Here is a 19559-nt window from a genome sequence, read left to right on the forward strand (position 1 = left end):
AAAGAACCATGCCGACCAAATTCTATTCGTGGAAAAATTTTCAACATGCTGAAAAATTTTCTGTGACCTAGCTGAGGCCACGAGTATTCGGGAACTTCCCATGAGCATGAAGGAGAGTCCCAGCGACCTTGTAAGACCTCCTAGGACCACGTGTCGAGCATGCTGCGAGTTTGAAGGTCGAAGACACTCTTCTAAACTCGCAGATTAGGTCGCCCCAATGGGGACAGCCCCTTTAACATAGAAACATAGAAAATAGGTGCAGGAGTAGGCCATTCGGCCCTTCGAGCCTGCACCGCCATTCAATATGATCATAGCTGATCTTCCAACTCAGTATCCTGTACCTGCCTTCTCTCCATACCCCCTGATCCCTTTAGCCACAAGGGCCACATCTAACTCCATCTTAAATATAGCCAATGAACTGGCCTCAACTACCTTCTGCGGGAGAGAATTCCAGAGATTCACCACTCTCTGTGTGAAAAAAGTTTTCCTCATCTCGGTCCTAAAAGATTTCCCCCTTATCCTTAAACTGTGACCCCTTGTTCTGGACTTCCCCAACCTCGGGAACAATCTTCCTGCATCTAGCCTGTCCAACCCCTTAAGAATTTTGTAAGTTCCCCCCTCAATCTTCTAAATTCTAGCGAGTACAAACCGAGTCTATCCAGTCTTTCTTCATATGAAAGTCCTGACATCCCAGGAATCAGTCTGGTGAACCTTCTCTGTACTCCCTCTATGGCAAGAGTGTCTTTCCTCAGATTAGGAGACCAAAACTGTACGCAATACTCCAGGTGTGGTCTCACCAAGACCCTGTACAACTGCAGTAGAACCTCCCTGCTCCTATACTCAAATCCTTTTGCTATGAATGCTAACATACCATTCGCCTTCTTCACTGCCTGCTGCACCTGCATGCCTACTTTTAATGACTGATGTACCATGACACCCAGGTCTCGTTGCATCTCCCCCTTTCCTAATCGGCCACCATTCAGATAATAATCTACTTTCCTGTTTTTGCCACCAAAGTGGATAACCTCACATTTATCCACATTATACTGCATCTGCCATGCATTTGCCCACTCACCCAGCCTATCCAAGTCACCTTGCAGCCTCCTAGCATCCTCCTCACAGCTAACACTGCCCCCCAGCTTCGTGTCATCCGCAAACTTGGAGATGTTGCATTCAATTCCCTCGTCCAAATCATTAATATATATCGTAAATAGCTGGGGTCCCAGAACTGATCCTTGCGGTACCCCACTAGTCACTGCCTGCCATTGTGAAAAGGACCCGTTTACTCCTACTCTTTGCTTCCTGTCTGCCAGCCAGTTCTCTATCCACATCAATACTGAACCCCCAATACCGTGTGCTTTAAGTTTGTATACTAATCTCTTATGTGGGACCTTGTCGAAAGCCTTCTGAAAGTCCAGATATAACACATCCACTGGTTCTCCCTTATCCACTGTATACTAGTTACATCCTCGAAAAATTCTATAAGTTTCGTCAGACATGATTTACCTTTCATAAATCCATGCTGACTTTGTCCAATGATTTCACCACTTTCCAAATGTGCTACTATCCCATCTTTAATAACTGATTCTAGCAGTTTCCCCACTACCGACGTTAGACTAACTGGTCTGTAATTCCCCGTTCCATGATTTAGTGCTGTTTCAGCACAGTTGATAACATTTTTTATCTCTTTGCTGATGATTGAATGTAGAATGATTGGGTTGTAATGAGCTGGGTTCGATTTTTCTCGCCCTTTATGAACAGGACATACCTGATCATTAAAAAAGAACAGAAATACACAATAGAATTTAACATTAACATCCACCACAGCATTCTTCACTGTGATGGAAGGCAACAAAGTTCAGTCAGTCTTCATCCTTTGTTCACACGTGGTTGGGGGCCTTGGCCCTCCATAGTTGCCGCTATGGATGGCCCGATGTTCAAGCCCTCTCATCGGGATGGTTGAAACAAGGAAGTCGGGACAGGTCGAACACACTCGCGGCTTGGAGTTCCCGAATCGGCCACTTCCCTACAGGAGACTGCGGCTTCAGGATGTTATAGGCCACAGGCCGGCGGTCGAAGCTCTTCTCCGGTGATCCCCGGCAAGATATCGCCCTGCTCCTCGATGGTAAAGTCCACGCTGAGCCCGCTGATGAAGTTCTGGGCCCGACTCCGGGAATGGCCGCACCAATCCAAGTTGTTGGGCCGCAAGGGAGGCGAAGAAGCGACAAGGAAAAAAGTTGCATCTCCGTCGAGGTAGGTGACCGAAAATGGCAGGTGGACCGAAAATTCCCCCCTATTTCCCCCCCCATTATTCACTCATGGCTTCTGACTGAATGAGTCTTGCCTTTAGCAGTCCTGTATTGGGCCCTGTGATGGTGAGGGTGCGGATTTTCTTGGAGCCTCTTCCTCTTATTAAATGATCAGCATTCAGGACTAGATGTGTCTGAAGAGCAGTGCTTTGTTCTAATGTATTGGTTGGTATGTTGCTATGTTTTTGCTGTTTTGCATGCATGCAGTACAGGTTCACGAAGTTGGCATCTCATTATTATTGAATGCACGGTGCTGATCCTGACATGCCCTTCTATATTCCTCCTTAATTAACCATAATTAATACCATGAAGGCAATGGTGGACTTGGGGACATACTGTTCCATGTGATTTGCAGATTGTTATGGTGGATATTGTCCCTATTTCTCATGGTCCACGGGACTCAAAGAAAGGAGAATTTTGAGCTGCAAGATTTGTGCTGAGTCCATCACATTTTTTTTCATTCAGCTGGGGTATACATTGGAGTGATCTCACATTGTTAAAATTGAGTTATTATGGGAAAGATTGCCCAGAATTATAGCTAATTTTGGAATGCAACAATTGAAACATCAGTTTTGGAATGCCGTATGGAATTAAATACAAGAAATTGAACAGTTACAACAGTATCAGTTCATAAATTTGGCTTTCACTCATTACCAATCTTACTTTTTGTCATGAGAATGGAAATGAAAAATGACAATTTACCATTGCAGGTTTTTCAATTTCCCAAAAGACTAAATGTTTGCTCCATGTACAATTACTGACATTTGGTCTGCTCTACTTTCTCAGTGTACTACTGATATCATCTCACTTTAAGCAGCACGTTTTGTCTCAGAAAGGACTGCGATAAAACATCTGATTTCTCACCTTGCTGATTGGACATGATGCTGAAGATGACATAGTCCCGCCCCACTGCCAGTAGCATGGAGGCAGTGAGATATATGGGTACTTGGGGAAAGAGTAAAGTGAATCTGGACCATTTGAAAATTGCTGAAGGGAATCAGTGTGATAAAGTTACAAATTCAGAAAAAACTTGGGTGCAGAGCAGAGGTTATCAAAATCCTTGTAGGATTTAAAAGGCTGCCTCACCATGAAGTATCTAGGTTCTAGGTGATGATGAGAAATTGGTACACAATATACAAAGCTATTAAAAGTGTTATGTAATTAAATTATATGGATGAGCAAGGCCATCAATTAGGCAAGAAAATGGCAAATGTAATTACCAGTCTGGTCAAGAACGTGATTATAACCCATCGTGAACCCCATGGACAGCCTGTTTCGCACCACCACCCCTATTAAGCCAATGATGTGATGGATCAATAACCTTTTCATGAAATACATGTCATGCATCTTTGTAAATGCTTAATGCTTTCGTTTTGGGGAGCCGATAGTTGTACTTATTGAGGTTTCTGCCCTTTGACTATCCAGTCAATTTTTGACATAGCTGTTCTCATGACATTTGCATGCTTTTCCTCAAATTTCTGGAGCTCCTCCATGGCAGCCATTGAGGAATCTACTGGGGATTCTTTAATTCACATTGAAACAACTGGACACTCCAAGGCATAGGAGTAATGGATACCACCACCTTGCTAAGGTGTAAGTGACCTATGACTATTAAATACTTTTGAACTTAATCTTTTGTTCCCTGTTTCGATGCATCTTAGGGTCCCAGGATAGTTGCATGTTCCTTGCAATTGATTAAATCATTCTATGAAGTTGTGTCATTCGAAAGATACTGGTGTGATTAGGGTTGTAATTGAATCCTGATGAACACATTAACTACTTGGCTAAGTAACAATGTACATGAGCCAGGGACTATAAACTCCAAATTCTTATAAGTATCTGGCAAGCCTTCAACTCATCACCCACTCAATCATGCAGTCAACAGCTCATTTGAAGTAACACAAAACACTCAACAAAGGCAATTATTTAATGGAATGGATTTGATTTCTAAAACGTGCTGTAGCACCTGGGCTTATGTTTGTTTCAAACAGCTATTTTGAATTGCATTTTGCTTTTTATTGGGAATTTTGTAGACTGGGCAGGAATGAAAATGGGCTCGAGGGTGATATCTGGTTCCTTTGAGATTCGAGGCAACAAAAGTGAATAGTTTATTTGATCTTTTGGGAATTGTAAAATTGGTATGAATGGGTAAAGGTCTGGAAAGTTGGAATGAAATGTTTGCTATCTTTTTTTTTGTTGCAGTTCTATACATTGGATTTTAATTTAGGAGACTTGACTGTTGTCTCCCACACACTTTAGTCACACAATGCCATACGCTCCCATTGAAAAATAATACCAAATGGATTAGGCCACTGCCCCAATATCCCTCTTCTAACTTGTGTATGTTGAAAAAGGAAGAGATTCAATTTGGCCTTGAGGCACCTCAATTGAAAAGCCTCACTTTCTGGATTCATACTTAGAATGGCCACTTGAGCAACGTACCATATGATTGCTGGGCTCCAGCAGATAAAAAAACAAAGAATATATTGGAGTAGGCTGGAAATTGTGCTAATGAATTTACCACCTTTGTAAGTGAAGTGATATGACTTTACACATGCAGTACTGAACTTCTTCCTATCTAGCACCTCCTTTATTCCATAATGTATTTTCTTCACATGAATAAGTTTGTGGAACTGATCCAGAGTTGGTTAGAGAGACTGACAAATGGGAGGGTAATTATTATTGCAGAAACCAGCCTTTAGAATATTCAGTCAATGAGAATGTGGACCAGATGTTTCTCAGGTGATATCGGACTGCTCAGTGGGTCACTTCCTAGCAAAGCACAGCCTCTGTAGGATAAACATCATTAAAATGTAATAAATGCAATAAAAAAAAGATTAACAGCATGAGCTTTTATTGGAATAGAAGTCTTCATTCACAGCTTTTTAGAAGTGTTTTGGAAAAGATTACTCAGTCTGTAGAGACCGGGACTCAAAGGACTTTGCAGGCTCCTGCAAGATATTTAAGAAGGCTTTTTTCAATCAGTTTGGTCAATCTCTGAGAAGTGTTGGAATTGAATGACACAATTTGTTACCCTTTTCTCTTAAACGAGATCCAACTTGAGGAAATTGTGTTTTGGCAAAACTTATTTTTCTGTTTGTGTACTATTTTATGATATGTCATTTCATTACAAAGGTTTAAATTGTTTTCTTTCCTTGGTTAAGTTGAGCTGAATATTTTTGAAGAACTGCCACCACCTTGACTCTTTCCCTCACTATGGCTCACAAATGGTTGGCTTTTTGGATCAAGAATGGTTGGCTTCCGCTCCAGTTCTTGGGTTCAAGATGGGACCCACATACTCTTCTACTGGTTAGCAGGAGCTGATTAAGAGGGGTGGTGGGGGGATTTGAGAATATTTTGAGAATAAAATGATCTTACCTGGGCTTGCAGGCTTCATAACCAGGTAACCAGAACATAATAGTGCAAAAATCAAAGTAAGCAGTGTAACCAAAACAAAGTCCATAGTAGACTGTTGCTAAGGTAAGGTGGTGTTTAGGGTTGTGCAGTATGGTTCTAAGAGCCTGTTGATTGTTGGCAAGAGGCTGTTCAGAAACCTGGTGGTCAGGCCATTGTATCTACCTTCCAGACAGTCGCAACACGATGAAAGCGTGGTTAGGGTAGTGTGCGTCTTTCATGATATCAACTGCTTTTTTGAGGCAGCACTTCCTTTAAATCCATTCGATGGTGGGGCAGTCAATACCCACGATGGACCAGGCAATGTCCACCACTTTCTGCAGCCTGCTTCATTCCTGGGCATTCGGTTTACAGAACCAGGCCATGATGCAGCCAGTCAGTATACTCTCTACTGTACACCCATGGAATATTAAAACATTCAATGGTGAAAACCGCATGAGCAATAGTTATCGACTCACTGATAATGGGATAGATATTAATTTACATCCTTGAATAATGCCAAATATATTCCTTCTAGCAGAAAACATAAGATCATGAACAGGTTTGCAACTCAGCCTGATCTTCACGTTAACTGCCCTGCTTCACCAACAACCATTCCTCTGTCTGTTACGATAACTATCAACACCAATTAAAGATGGGAACTCTTAATTCATAAGACCAGGAAGTTAAGCTGTACATTTTTTTGCAAAGGGAGATGATGTTGTGCTGTCGGGCAAAACAGTCCCTCTGTTAGTTTAATAATCGGAGCTTGGTTGCTCACACCTGATGGGTCTCACGTGAATTAATCTAATCTGTTCCAAACTATTGCAGTGTGCAACAAAGTACCTCATACCACCTATCCTCCGATGATTTTGTTTCGTCATCTAGTTATAGTTTTAGAGATACAGAGTGGAAACTGGCCCTTCGGCCCACCAAGTCCACTCCGATCAGCGAACTCCGTATATTAACACTATTCTTCACACACTAGGGACAACGCACACATACACCAAGCCAATTAACCTACATACCTGTACGTCTTTGGGGTGTGGGAGGAAACCAAAGATCTCGGAGAAAACCCATGCAGTCATGGGGGGAACATACAAACTCCGTACAGACACACTACCCGTAGTCAGGATTGAATCCGGAACTGCACGTGCTGTCAGGCAGCAACTCTACCGCTGCGCCACCGTGCCACCTCATTTGTTGCTGGTATTTGGTTAGCAGCAAATATTTCCATCGAGGTAGAGGGAGTTGAATGGAGCAAGACCCCAAGTCACAAAGCAGTCAAATTATGGTAAGGTTGCTGAGATGCCTCTGTCATATTGAGGAGCAAGTTCATGACTTTGGATTGTGTCTTCAGGATGGGAATGGACTGAGTCAATACAGCATGAATGCTGCAAGTATAGAAAATTCCCTGCTCTTCAACATCATCTAATAAACTGTAGGGAATAAATCAATTGTTCATATTTCTGAGTGACCAATATTTATACTTTGCAACATGGTTTGGGAATCAAAGGAGCTAACATACATAAGAAATTAGTTGCTTGCTTTCTTTTCTCACTTAGCAGAGTTTAGTTTATTGTCATGTATACTAAGGCACACAGAAAAGTTTTTTTTGTTTCATGCTATCCAGATCCTATAGCGAGCAAGATAGTCCACTCGATGAAAAAGACGTAGGTCGGTCATGGCAGATTCATGGCTAATTTTCGGCCCCATTTCCGTAGCCGGCTTCCGTCTCCGTATGGAAGGGAGGTTGGTTTGAGTGATGGTCCGGGATGCATCCACAATTCTTTGCAATTTCTTGTGGCCTTGGATGGAGCTGCTCCCACACCAAGCTGTAATGCATCCTGATGAAATGCTTTCTATTGCGCATCTGCAGAAGTTGGTGAGAGTTGTAGGGGACATGCCCTTCTTAACCCTTCGAAGAGGCATTGGCGTGCTTTCTTGGTTGTTGCTTCAATATGGGTGGTCCAGGAGAAGTTGTTGGTGATATTGACTCCTAGGAATTTTCAACCATCTCTACTTTGGCGACATCATCGCAAACTGGGGTATATGTATCGCTTCACTTCCTGAAGTTGATCACTATCTCCTTTGTCTTGCTGGCATTGAGAGAAAAGTTGTTGGCACGACACCCGGACACAAGGTTCTCGATCACCTCCCTGTACTCTTTCATCATTAGATGAGGTACTCCCTGCTATCACAGGACATTTCAGAACAATGGGCTCAGAATTGTGCTGATGAAAATCATATTTCAGTGATATTGTTCTTTATCTCCATCTCAAGTGTCAGGAAATGATAAAACACTGAATGATAAATCGGTTGAACACATTAACATTCTGAAACTGCGTTGAAGGAGGAAACATTCACAAGGATTATAGTCAGATTACAAAATGTGAATGTTTAGTCTTTTTTCCTGCATTACAAACTTTGTATTTGGAAGCAAAGTTGTTGTGTTGTTGCAGTAAATCTACCCACAAAAACCCAGCAATATCTGTCCCATAAAGTTTGCTTTTGTTATTGTCACTTGTTATCAGGCTCAGCTGTTGGGAATGTCACAAAGCTGTCAATCACAATAAACCAGAAAGTAAAAAACATTCTGTTTAAAACTGAAGTATTCTCACTTTACTAAACGTTATTGTGAGATATTATCTTTTTATAATATTCTAATTTGTTCATAGATTACAAATTAATGCAAGATTGTGGCCATTATTGCAGAATAATTTTTGTTTTTATTAGAATCATATACAGGAGGTCATTCAATTTACTTTGCTCATGGTGGGATTTGGTGGAACAATTGGTGCATTCATTTCGAACATTGCATTCTAATGCATTTTTTTGCCGTTTTCCTACTTGCTCACTATATTTGAGCTTGTTTAATAATAATTTGTCATAACTTGATGAATGCAATACTTACACTAAACAATAATGGCAAACCTTGGCATTGGTCTAGTTCTGAGAAAGGTCTTTGACCTGAAACATTAACACTATTTCTCTGTCCACAAATGCTACCTGACTTTATTTCAAATTTGCAGCATCAATGTTTTCTTTAAACGTTTTTCCACGCCACTAATTTCAGTTGGACACAATGTAAGGAAAGACTATCAGAGGGAGTGTGTATTGAGTGTAAACAGGTGGAACTGGTGGAGATTTGAGCTTAAAGAGGAATGCGTAACATAGAAACAGAAAGGAGAAAAATAGAATTCAGAATATAAGGACATTCTTTTAGGAAGGAGATGAAGAGAAATGTCGTTAGTCAGAGGGTGGTGAATCTGTGGAATTCTTTGCCACATAAGGCTATGGAGGCCAAGTCAGTTTTAAGGCAGAGATAGATAGATTCTTGTTTAAGAAGGAACTGCAGATGCTGGAAAATCGAAGGTAGACAAAAGTGCTGGAGAAACTCAGCGGGTGCAGCAGCATCTATGGAGCGAAGGAAAGAGGCAACGTTTCGGGCCGAAACCCTTCTTCAGACCCAGATAGATTCTTGATTAGTACAGGTGTCAGAGGTTACGTGGAGAAAGCAGGAGAATGGGGTTAGGAGGGAGAGATAGATCTGCCATGATTGAATGGACCGAATGGCATAATTCAACTCCTATTCCATATGACCTTATGAGTGGAGACCTGATATTGTTGGTATTGTCCAAATCTAGCCTAATGAGCCTGTCCCACTTAGGCGATTTTTCAGTGGACTGCCGGCGACCGTCAAGTTGCCAGCGGTCACCTCCAAAACCGGGAACTGGAACGGCGACTGTCAGAGTGGAACACATACACACAAACACAGCGCTCCCCCCGCTTGCCCTGTGTAAAAAATTCACACAGTGCAAAACCAAGGTGATACAGATACACACCGCGATGAACAGGAAGGTTGGCGCTGTAAAAAGATGGCTAAAGCACAGTGTACGGTAAGTCCTTTAAAAAAGGGGGGGAGGGGGGGAGAAGGAGTGGACACAACTTTTAATAAGCCAGAGATACACGGCTGCGAAGCTCGGCGGACATTTAACATTACCGGTCGGTTATCCTTGTTTCTGAAAACTACTGCTTACCTTTTTTTTCCCCAATGAGCCAATGAAATTCACCGGTCAGCACCGGCTACAACCTACGAGAACCACCGCAAACCTTCGACCTCCTGGCAACCCATTAGGCCCTCCTGCCGACCCACTTACGGATCGAGAATTGTCGCTACTCTCCATGGCGACTTCATTCTAGTTGCCGCTAATTTTTCAACATGTTGAGAAATTCACAGCGACCATAATGAGGCCGCGACTAATTCCCGGAATGCGGGAACTCCTCATGATCATGAAGGCGACTCCCCGGCAAACACCCGTGAACATGTGGCGAGCATGTGGCGACTGCATAGTTTCCTGCAGCCGCTTAAAAAGTCGCTTAAGTGGGACAGGCCCATAATGGAATCTGAATGCACCAACTGGATGTACATATAATTGAAGTTGACCTCGATAATGATCACTTCAACTGTAGAGGAAAGAAACCATTCGTGGCAGAGTTCATGGAAGGTTTGGAATTCCAGATTTCTTAAGATTATGATTTTATTGGCAGTGGGCAGTAAAACATTTAATTGAAGTGAAAAGATTGACAATTCATCATCTATTGCTATCCAAATTTTATTCATAACTTATTACCTTCTCTGGTTGTTTATTTCTGTCTGTGTTGTAATCATCTCTTGTTCAGATTTATAAGATCATGAATGGACAATGTTTTCCTGATTATCTGGCCTGTTCTATGTTCATTTGCAAAGAAGGCAGATATATCAGCTACCATGCATCTGGAAGAGGTTGCACATCAGATGGGAATATTTTAGAGAGACACCAGGAACTGCAGATGGTTTACAAAAAAAGACACAGTGCTGGAGTAATTCAACAGGAACTTGTCTGTGGCTGTAGTACTTGACAAGGTTATACAACAGGCAATGGAATACATATCAGGGTGTTAAATACGTCAGATGTTGGCTTGTACAGTAAGCCATCTGGAATACAGTGCTCCATTAAGGACCTTGATGAAAAGAATGATCGAAAACGGCGTCTCGCACGATCGTCAAAAAGTGGAAATTACTCTTTTGTTCCTTGGGATGTCCCAAAGTACTTCACAGTCAATGAATTACATTTGAAATGCTGCTGTTAACATAGCCAAAGGCAGCAATTATTTTGTGCACAGCAGTTTTCTTTTACAAAGATTAACACAATATCTGGTGAAACTGCTTTTGGTGTTGTTCGAGGGATAAATTTTGGCCAAGGTATCGGAAGAATTCCTCATTGTTCTTCAAATAATGCAGTGGGAGCAATAACTCTCCCTGTGCAATAGACACAACCTCAGTTTAAGGTTTCATCTGAAGGTATGCCGTTTGACAATGCAGCAATTTTCAGTAGTTCCACTGAAGTGTCAGCTTGTATTCCATGTTCAGATCTCTGGCATGGGATTGAATTTCTGTCTATTACCATTGAACCAAGTTGGTAGTGAATATATATAAAGGAAATGTTCAGAAGGTCGCTCCACTGGACACCATCATTGAAGAGAAGCCTGTCTGAAATGTTCAAACAATATGTCAGCACAGTGGTGGAGATGGTAGTGCTGTTGCCTCACTGCAGAGATTTTGATCTTGGGTGTTGGCTGTGTGGAGTTTGCACATTCTCCCTGTCATGTGAGGATTTCCTCTGGGTGCTCTGGTTTCCCCCCACATCCCAAAGACCTGTGAGTAGGCCTCAAAGAAAAATTGCTGCTGACGTGTCGGGAGTGGATGAGAAAATGGGATAACACAGAACTAATTTGAACTGGTGATTGATGGTCAGCATGAACTCGGTGGGCTGAAGGGCCTGTTTCCATGCTGTATCTCTAAACTAAAATACTCACACTTTATTCCTAAAGTCACCACAGTCTCAGAACTACCACCAGCCGGTGAAAAGATGCACAAAATTCCAGTATGGTATGGTACTTTATTTGTCACAGGTACAGTGAAATTCATTTTTGTGTACAGTTCAGTATTCAGTTCATGAAAATAATTGCTCCAGTTGACGTGGTACTCACATTGTATATTGATACAGAGGAAATTAAAGTTTGTCTGTGTGATATAAATTATTTAAGAAGCCATTGATTAGAATTAAAAGTGCCTGCTGTTAGCTTTGAAGGAAGATTGCCTCTTAGGTATATCAAATATTAAATAGTTTTATCCATATAACAATTAGCACTTGGGCATTTCTTATATGTCAATATTAAAAATAATAATTGTGGTGCACTGAGCAACATATCCCTTCAAAATCTCTGAGTGATGCTGGTTTGAATAGGCTATGGACATTCGCAAATCATTGAGGTTAACGGATACATTTCATAATGATAATGCATACAGTTTCCATGTTCAACCAAGCCAGTTTAACTATTTATTTAACTGCTGTTTATCTAATATTTCTTTTGGCAAATGGGTTTTCATGCTTATCCGCAAAACAGTAGTGAACTAACTTATTTAGATGAGCACTCTTTTGGCAATGATTGATGGGCAAGTTGGGCCAAGGGGCCTGTTTCCACGTTGTATGACACTGTGACTATGTTAAATAAATGTAAGCTTTTCCATTCTTTGGATTATACAGAGTAGGATTTCTGTGAAGCATTTCTTTGTTTTGTTTGCAGGTATCGTCATGGTCCTCATATGTGCCAGTCGCGATATGGAAGTGGCTGCTGCCTGGGCTGGAGGCAAACGCTGGGCAGTGGACTCTGTGTGATGCGTAAGTTACAAAATCCTGAAGGAAATGTTTCAGATTTGACTCCTCTTTCTCACCCTGCTCCAAATTCTGCATGCTGCTGTCCAATCACTTCTGCTTTGGTCAGCCATTGCAACTCTGTATTGAGTGAAGAGTAAGTAAAGGGGCTGTCCCACTTGGGCGACCGAATTGGCGAGTTTAGAAGAGTTTAGGAGAGTTGTAAAAAATGTCATGTTGAAGCCCTCCTTCGACTATGTAGAAGACCTCCTTCGACTATGTTGAAGACTAGCTTCGACTAGCTACGACTAGCTGCGACTAACTTCGGAAAAATTGGACACCGAATAGTGGAGAGTGAAGACGACCTCCTTCGAAATCCCTTCGACTATGATGAAGACTATCTACGACTACCTTCGACTACCTTTGATTACCTTCAATTCCCCTCGATTACCTACGACTAACATGCCGACCTACTACGACTAAACCTACGAGTAAATAAAGTATCGATTTTTTCCATGGCGACCTTTTTTTACTCGCGGGCATTTTACAACATGTTGAAAATTACGCCGCAACCTAGCTGATGCCTCAAGTACACGGGGACTAGTCTCGAGCATGAAGGAGAGTTACAAAGACCTCCTACGACCCCGTGTCGACCATGCTGCGAGTATGAGTCGAGGGCAAATTCGCCAGAACTCGCGGATTAGGTCGCCCAAGTGGAACAGCCCCTTAAGGCACTTTTTGGTGACATGTCATCTCTTTTATCTGCACAGGCAACTTCTGGTCTGTGGTTGGACCTATTGTGTGATACATTGCCAACGATGCTCTCATCCACTCACAATTTGTCTGACTCATTCGCTCACTCTATATCCTCTCTTTTGTCCTACATCCCAGTCTCTCTTGGTTTCTTCTTGGTTTCTTGGTCCTCCAAAATATTCCAAATGGAATTTAAACTGGAGGTGGTGGAGGGAGGACTTAAGCCAGAAAGGGTTTTTGGGAAGAAAGAGCTACCTTAAATTTAGTTGCATCTGGTTGGGTAACTATGGTAGTCTCCCTTTGACTCACTATATATCTCTAAGTCTCTGACCCATGCATATGCCCTTGCCCCACATACAATATCACTGCTTGCTCATATTGCCACTCTCAATCACATCCCTGAAGTCGCTTGACAAGCATTGTGATTAGCAAGACTTTCCACTGCCTACCAGATGAAAATGCTTAATTTCCGACAAAGGCAGAGACTGCCAACATTTGGGTGGAGATCACAGCTAAGGCAGGTCTGATCCCTGCATAAGAACCACATGTCCCAAGTCAGTTGGTCTCTGATGCCTCTCTCCAACCTCTGATTTCACTGCCCCCACTTTATCAGCTGCTAATTCTCATTCTACCCCACCAGTCCTGCAACTTCTGCTTCATTTTCACATGATCTCTCTAGTATATCAAGTTTATATTCCTTGTTTCAGAGTAGAGAACTCCAATACGTTTCGTCCAACCCAAATGTATTCTCAGTACCATTGCTAAACATATCCAAGACAGTACTGATGGAAGTATGATTTAAAACACATTGCTTGTACCTGAGAAGGAGTCTTATGATAAATTGCGTGGAAAAATCAAGCAACAGTTTCTAAAATCAAAGAAGCTAATTATTGATTACCAGCTGTTTCAAAGTGTAATTGTTGAGGATTAGTGCAAACGATTCTCATGGGAAAAAAATTCACATTAACCATGACCTTGTTTGTTTTATTTGCAGCGGTGTGTTCCTTTGGATGTGGGAATGGTTACTGCGTTGCACCCAATCTCTGCTTCTGCAGAGGAGGTCAAGGAATCTCCTGCTCAGGTAACCATAGCAACTATCAACTGCTTTTGAAATAATGTACCTCATTGTTTGCGTTTAGATAACATAGGAACTTGGACAGAGGACAGTTCTTTTTGTGTGGGAGACACATTATCATTGGTTTATTCAAAGATGACTGGTACATATTATCTCCAATGGCATTGACATGAGAGACAAACTCAACATGTGGAAAATTCTGGCCAACCTTGTCTTTTCTAATGAACTTTATAAGATGCAACTAGTCAGGCTGGTATTTGATTGATATTTTCCTTTCTTTTATATTGCAGATGATGGAAGGTCCAGTCAACTTTTCAGCGATTTGTTATTAAACCACTCGGACAGTGAAGGTGAGAAAAATGAAACACTTTAGATAAAATTCTGTTTGCAACATGTTTAATTCTGTTTGCATAATAAAATTCTGTTTGCAATATGTTTCAATGCAAATGAATACTGCATTAAAAAATAATTTTTATTACTTCCAGTAAAGGCACCGTGCAAGATTATGACATGGCAATTGAGTATTGAAAAATAATGTATTGTAATGTAAAGGATTAGTTGTGTTTGGCCAAGATAAAATATTAAAGCTCTGAAACCAAATCATAATTCTTCTCCAACCCACTCACTTTGAAGTTTAACAAAGATAGAACAGTAGGTAAGTGGCCAAATCTAGATGAGAGTTTAAATAATGTAATGAGGCTTCTGATTGAACCTGCTTTGAAAGATCAAGCCAATCTGATTGAGTCTCTAAGGCCTCCGGAGATGTGGCAACTGAAGAGAAGTGAGGACAACTTTGAAAAATAATGACACAAAGTGCAGGAGTAATTCAGCGGCTCCAGCAACATCTCTGGAGAACATGGATAGGTGATGTTTTGACTGGGGACCCTTCTACAGACTGGTTTGAAAAAAAAAAAAATTATTGCTAGGCACAACCAAAGCCTCCCACACAATTCTCCCCATTCTCTCACTGTTGTAAGACACTCCACTGTAAACCTATCTGCTTGTCCTGGGATCATTCTTGTAAACCTCCTGGACTGATTTGTTTTTCCATTGACATGTGTACAGTTGACTCATTTTTAATTTTACTAATGTGTGCTATTAAAATGGACATGTTAACTCTTGTCATGAAAAATCATTGGTCGACTACAGGTCTTAGTATAGGTCAGTTATCTAAAAAAAACATTAAAATGAATATCAGGATAAAGCAATTTTTGTTGAGTGTGTAGTATTAAAATTACCAAAAATGTGCATGTTTTTAACTTGGAAGATTGTCTGGCCCTGAAAATTCAAAACAGTGTTGAATATTATTATAAAACCATCAATGAGCCATTGATGGGGATCTTATAGAGGGGATCTTACAGAAACATATAAAATACTTAAGGGATTGGACAGGCCAGATGCAGGAAAAATGTTCCCCATGTTGGGGAACCAAGGGTCACAGTTTAAGAATAAGGGGTAGGCCATTTATGTCTGAGATGAGGAAAAATATTTCACCCAGAGAGTTGTGAATCTGTGGAATTCTCTGCCGCATAAGTCCGAGGCCAATTCACTGGATGTTTTCAAGGGAAAGTTAGATTTAGCTCTTAGGGTTAATGGAATCAAGGGATATGGTGAAAAGGCAGTGACGGAGTACTGATTTTGGATGATCAGCCATGATCATATTGAATGGCAGTGCTGGCTCGAAGGGGCCGAATAGCCTACTCTATTTATATGTTTCTATGATCAATTTCAACTTTCATAGAAGAAATTGTGGATGATCAGCCATGATCATATTGAATGGCGGTGCTGGCTCGAGGGGCCGAATAGCCTACTCTATTTTCTATGTTTCTATGATCAATTTCAACTTTCACAGAAGAAATTGATGAAAAATATTGGCAGAAATGGATTAAAATCCCAAGGCCTGATCTTCCTTAAACCAATTTACTTAAAATTCCTTGTCTGATTGGATGTTTTCTTCATTCTCCTGCAAGCTTTTATTCAGCTCATCTCCAGAGCAATCTTTTCTCAAGTGCACCCACCTCCTGTCGGATGGCAAATTCTACTGAGTCCCTTTTTTTTTTTGTTTCACCGTTAGAGATATATGAAATAACATTTGATTAGGGATTGGAAATAGATTAAAACAAATACAGCACAAATGTTTAATAGAGAGGATAGTCAGTGTTATCTGAAACATGAACATTTCACAGCTAAGTAATCAACTCTTTGACAATGCACTCAGAGATTGGAGAATGTACAATCCAGATAATTCCCATAAAGACCTGCTTCATGTGTTACATCAACTTATCTTCTAATAGTATTGATTCATTTAAAAATGTTCTAGATGTGGATGCAGGATATTTATTTCTTCTAAATTCTCATTCACTCGCTTTGTTTCGTGTCAACTGGGTGTCCGCAATAAGTAACACGATTAACATGAACTGCTCAGTTTGAGATTTTGGCACATATTTCTTTCAGTTTTTCTAATTGTACTTCAGCTGTAGGTGAAGGGAAAACAACTGTGTACCATGGTTTAGATAGCCCATAAACGTTATGTTCCTTTGACATAGAGGTATTTCAACTAACCAAGTCCATGTCCACTCTCGAGTCAATCCCATTCTTTACTAATCCTTGTAATCTATTCTCCCCCACAAGCTGATCAACTGCCCCCAAATCCTACCACTCATCTATACATTGGGGGGAATTTGCAGTGGTCAATTGACCTATGAATCGGCACTATCTTGGGATGAGGGAGGAAACTGGAGCACTAGAAGTAAACCCATGCGGCCACATACTCCACATAGGCAGCATCAGAGTTGGGTTGCTGGAGCTGTGAGGATGCAGCTCTGCTCACTGTGCCACTCGGATGTGTAATCTTTTTGAAAATGTTAATTGTCGATTTCTTCACTATGAACAGGTTTGTTTCCAATGCAAAAAAACCCCTGGGTGCAAATATGAAGTGTCCAAAGACATTTCTTGCAGCAAATGGGTAACTAGTTCCACACATTTTCTCAAATAGACAAAGGCAAATTCAGTGAGAGCCAGATCCCTACTGGTTTTCTGCATGTAAATAGCAGGTGATTACTTGAATATAGGAACAAGAGAATACATTAGCACGCTATAAATGATGCTGAATAGAAGGAGACACTGAGTATGGCTTTGTTACAGAGTTGGACTTGGAACTGTAGGCATTCAGCCAACTGGGAACAATTACTAAGGCTGACAATGCGAGGGAGCTGGATTTAATTTAGTCGAATTTCGTTCACATACAGGATTTTTTGGGAAGTTACTGAGTTCATCGTGTGGAGGACCTGCATTAAAGTATCCTAAATGGAAGTAGCACAATTAAATATATTGAAGCACTGGGGAATCATTCTGAATGCTATATTTTCAGTAAGGATTACATTGGTTTTGTATCAAAATGCTGCTACAGTTTGTTTTCTTTCGAAGCCTTTCTGTTGGCTAACTATATATCGGTGCCATTCTTGGAAGCTTTGTTGACGTATTGTCAAGCAGGACTAAAACCTCCTCCATTTCAATTAATTAATTCTTTCCCTTATCCTCAATGATAGTTTCAGAGCCTCAGCTGGTCATTTTTAAGTTCCTGGTTATAGACAAAAAATGCTGGAGTAACTCAGCAAGTCAGACAGCATCTCTGGAGAAAAGGAATAGGTGATGTTTTGGATCATAAGTGATAGGAGTAGAATTAGGACTATTGGCCCAACAAGTCTACTCTGTCATTCAATCATGGCTGATCTATCTCTATCTCCTAACCCCATTCTCCTGCCTTCTCCCCGTAACCTCTGACACCTATACTAATCAAGAATCTGTCTATCTCTGCCTTAAAAATATCGACTGACTTGGCCTACACAGCCTTCTGTGGCAAAGAATTCCACAGGTTCACCACCCTCAAATGAAATTTCTCCTCATCTCCTTCCTAAAAGAACGTCCTTTAATTCTGAGGCTATGACCTCCAGCCCTCGACTCTCCCACAAATGGAAACATCCTCCCCACATCCACTCTATCCAAGCCTTTCACTTTTCTGTATGTTTCAATGAGGCCCCCTCTCATTCTTCTAAACTGCAACGAGTAAAGGCCCAGTGCTGACAAACGCTCATCATAAGTTAACCTACTCATTCCTGGGATCATTCTTGTAAACCTCCTCTGGACCATCTCCAGAGCCAGTACATTCTTCCTCAGACATGGTGCCCAAAATTGCTCACAATATTCCAAATGCAGCCTTACCAGAGCCTTATAGAGCCTCAGCATTACATCCCTGTTTTGTATACAAGCCCTCTTGAGATAAATGCTAGCATTGAGTTTGCTTTCTTTAATACTGATTTGACTTGCAGATTTAACTTTTTGTGAATCCTGCACCAGTACTCCCAAGTCCTTTTGCACCTCCAATTTCTGGATTCTCTCCCCATTTAGAAAATAGTCAACGCCTTTATTCCTACCACCAAAATGCATGAATCCACAATTTGCTCTACTATATTCCATATGCCACTTCTCTGCCCACTCTCCCAACCTGTCCAAGTCCTTCTGCAGAGTCCCTGTTTTCTTTGCAATACCTGCCCTTCCACCTATATTTGTAAAATCAGGAAACTTGGCCACAAAGCCTTCAATCCCCTCGTCCAAATCATTTATATACAACGTGAAGAGTAGCGGCCCCAGCACTGACCCCTCCGGAACTCCGCTAGTCACTGGCAGCCAACCAGAAAAAGCCCCCTTTATTACCACGTTTTGTTTACTGCCATCCAGCAACCCAGCTATCCTTGCTAGTATCTGCCCTTTGATACCGTGGGCTCTCATCTTCCTTAGCAGCCTCACGTGTGGCACCTTAGCAAAGGTTTTCTGAAAATCTAAATAAACAACATCTACTGACTCTCCTTTGTCTGTCCAGCTATTTACTTCTTCAAAGAATCCCAGCAAATTTGTCAAGCAAGACCTCCCCTTCACAAAGCCTTGCTGACTTCGATCTATTTTATCATGAACTTCTAAGTACTCCATAACCTCATCCTTTATAATGGACTCTTACCATCTTACCAACCACCGTAGTCAGACTAACCATTAGTTCCCATTATTCTGCGTTACTCCCTTCTTGTGCAGTGGGGTAATACTGGCAATTTTCAATCATCTGGGACCTCTCCTGTCTCTCGTGATTCTTGAAATATCACTGTCAATGCCTCCACAATCTCTAAAGCCACCTCTTTCAGAACCCTAGGGTGCAGTCCATCCGGTCTAGGTGATTTAAATGTGCAGGTTTGTAGGTTAATTGTCTTCTGTGAAAATTGTAAATTGTCCCCAGTGTGTAGGATAGTGCTAGTGTACGGGGTGATCGCTGGTCGGTGCGGA

General features: G+C 41.3%; 1 protein-coding gene across 1 annotated transcript in view; it reads left to right on the forward strand.

Annotated features, from left to right (window-relative positions):
- The window catches only part of LOC116984781 (kielin/chordin-like protein), a 242197-nt gene that overhangs the window by 26294 nt on the left and 196344 nt on the right, over nucleotides 1-19559 (forward strand). The window contains exons 2-4 of the mRNA XM_033039151.1: nucleotides 12333-12427; nucleotides 14148-14234; nucleotides 14519-14578. Of these exons, the coding sequence (XP_032895042.1) occupies nucleotides 12333-12427; nucleotides 14148-14234; nucleotides 14519-14578 (242 nt within the window). The remainder of the gene's footprint in view (nucleotides 1-12332; nucleotides 12428-14147; nucleotides 14235-14518; nucleotides 14579-19559) is intronic.

The sequence above is a fragment of the Amblyraja radiata genome, chromosome 20 (assembly GCF_010909765.2).
Source record: "Amblyraja radiata isolate CabotCenter1 chromosome 20, sAmbRad1.1.pri, whole genome shotgun sequence".
NCBI classification, from domain to species: Eukaryota; Metazoa; Chordata; class Chondrichthyes; order Rajiformes; family Rajidae; genus Amblyraja; species Amblyraja radiata.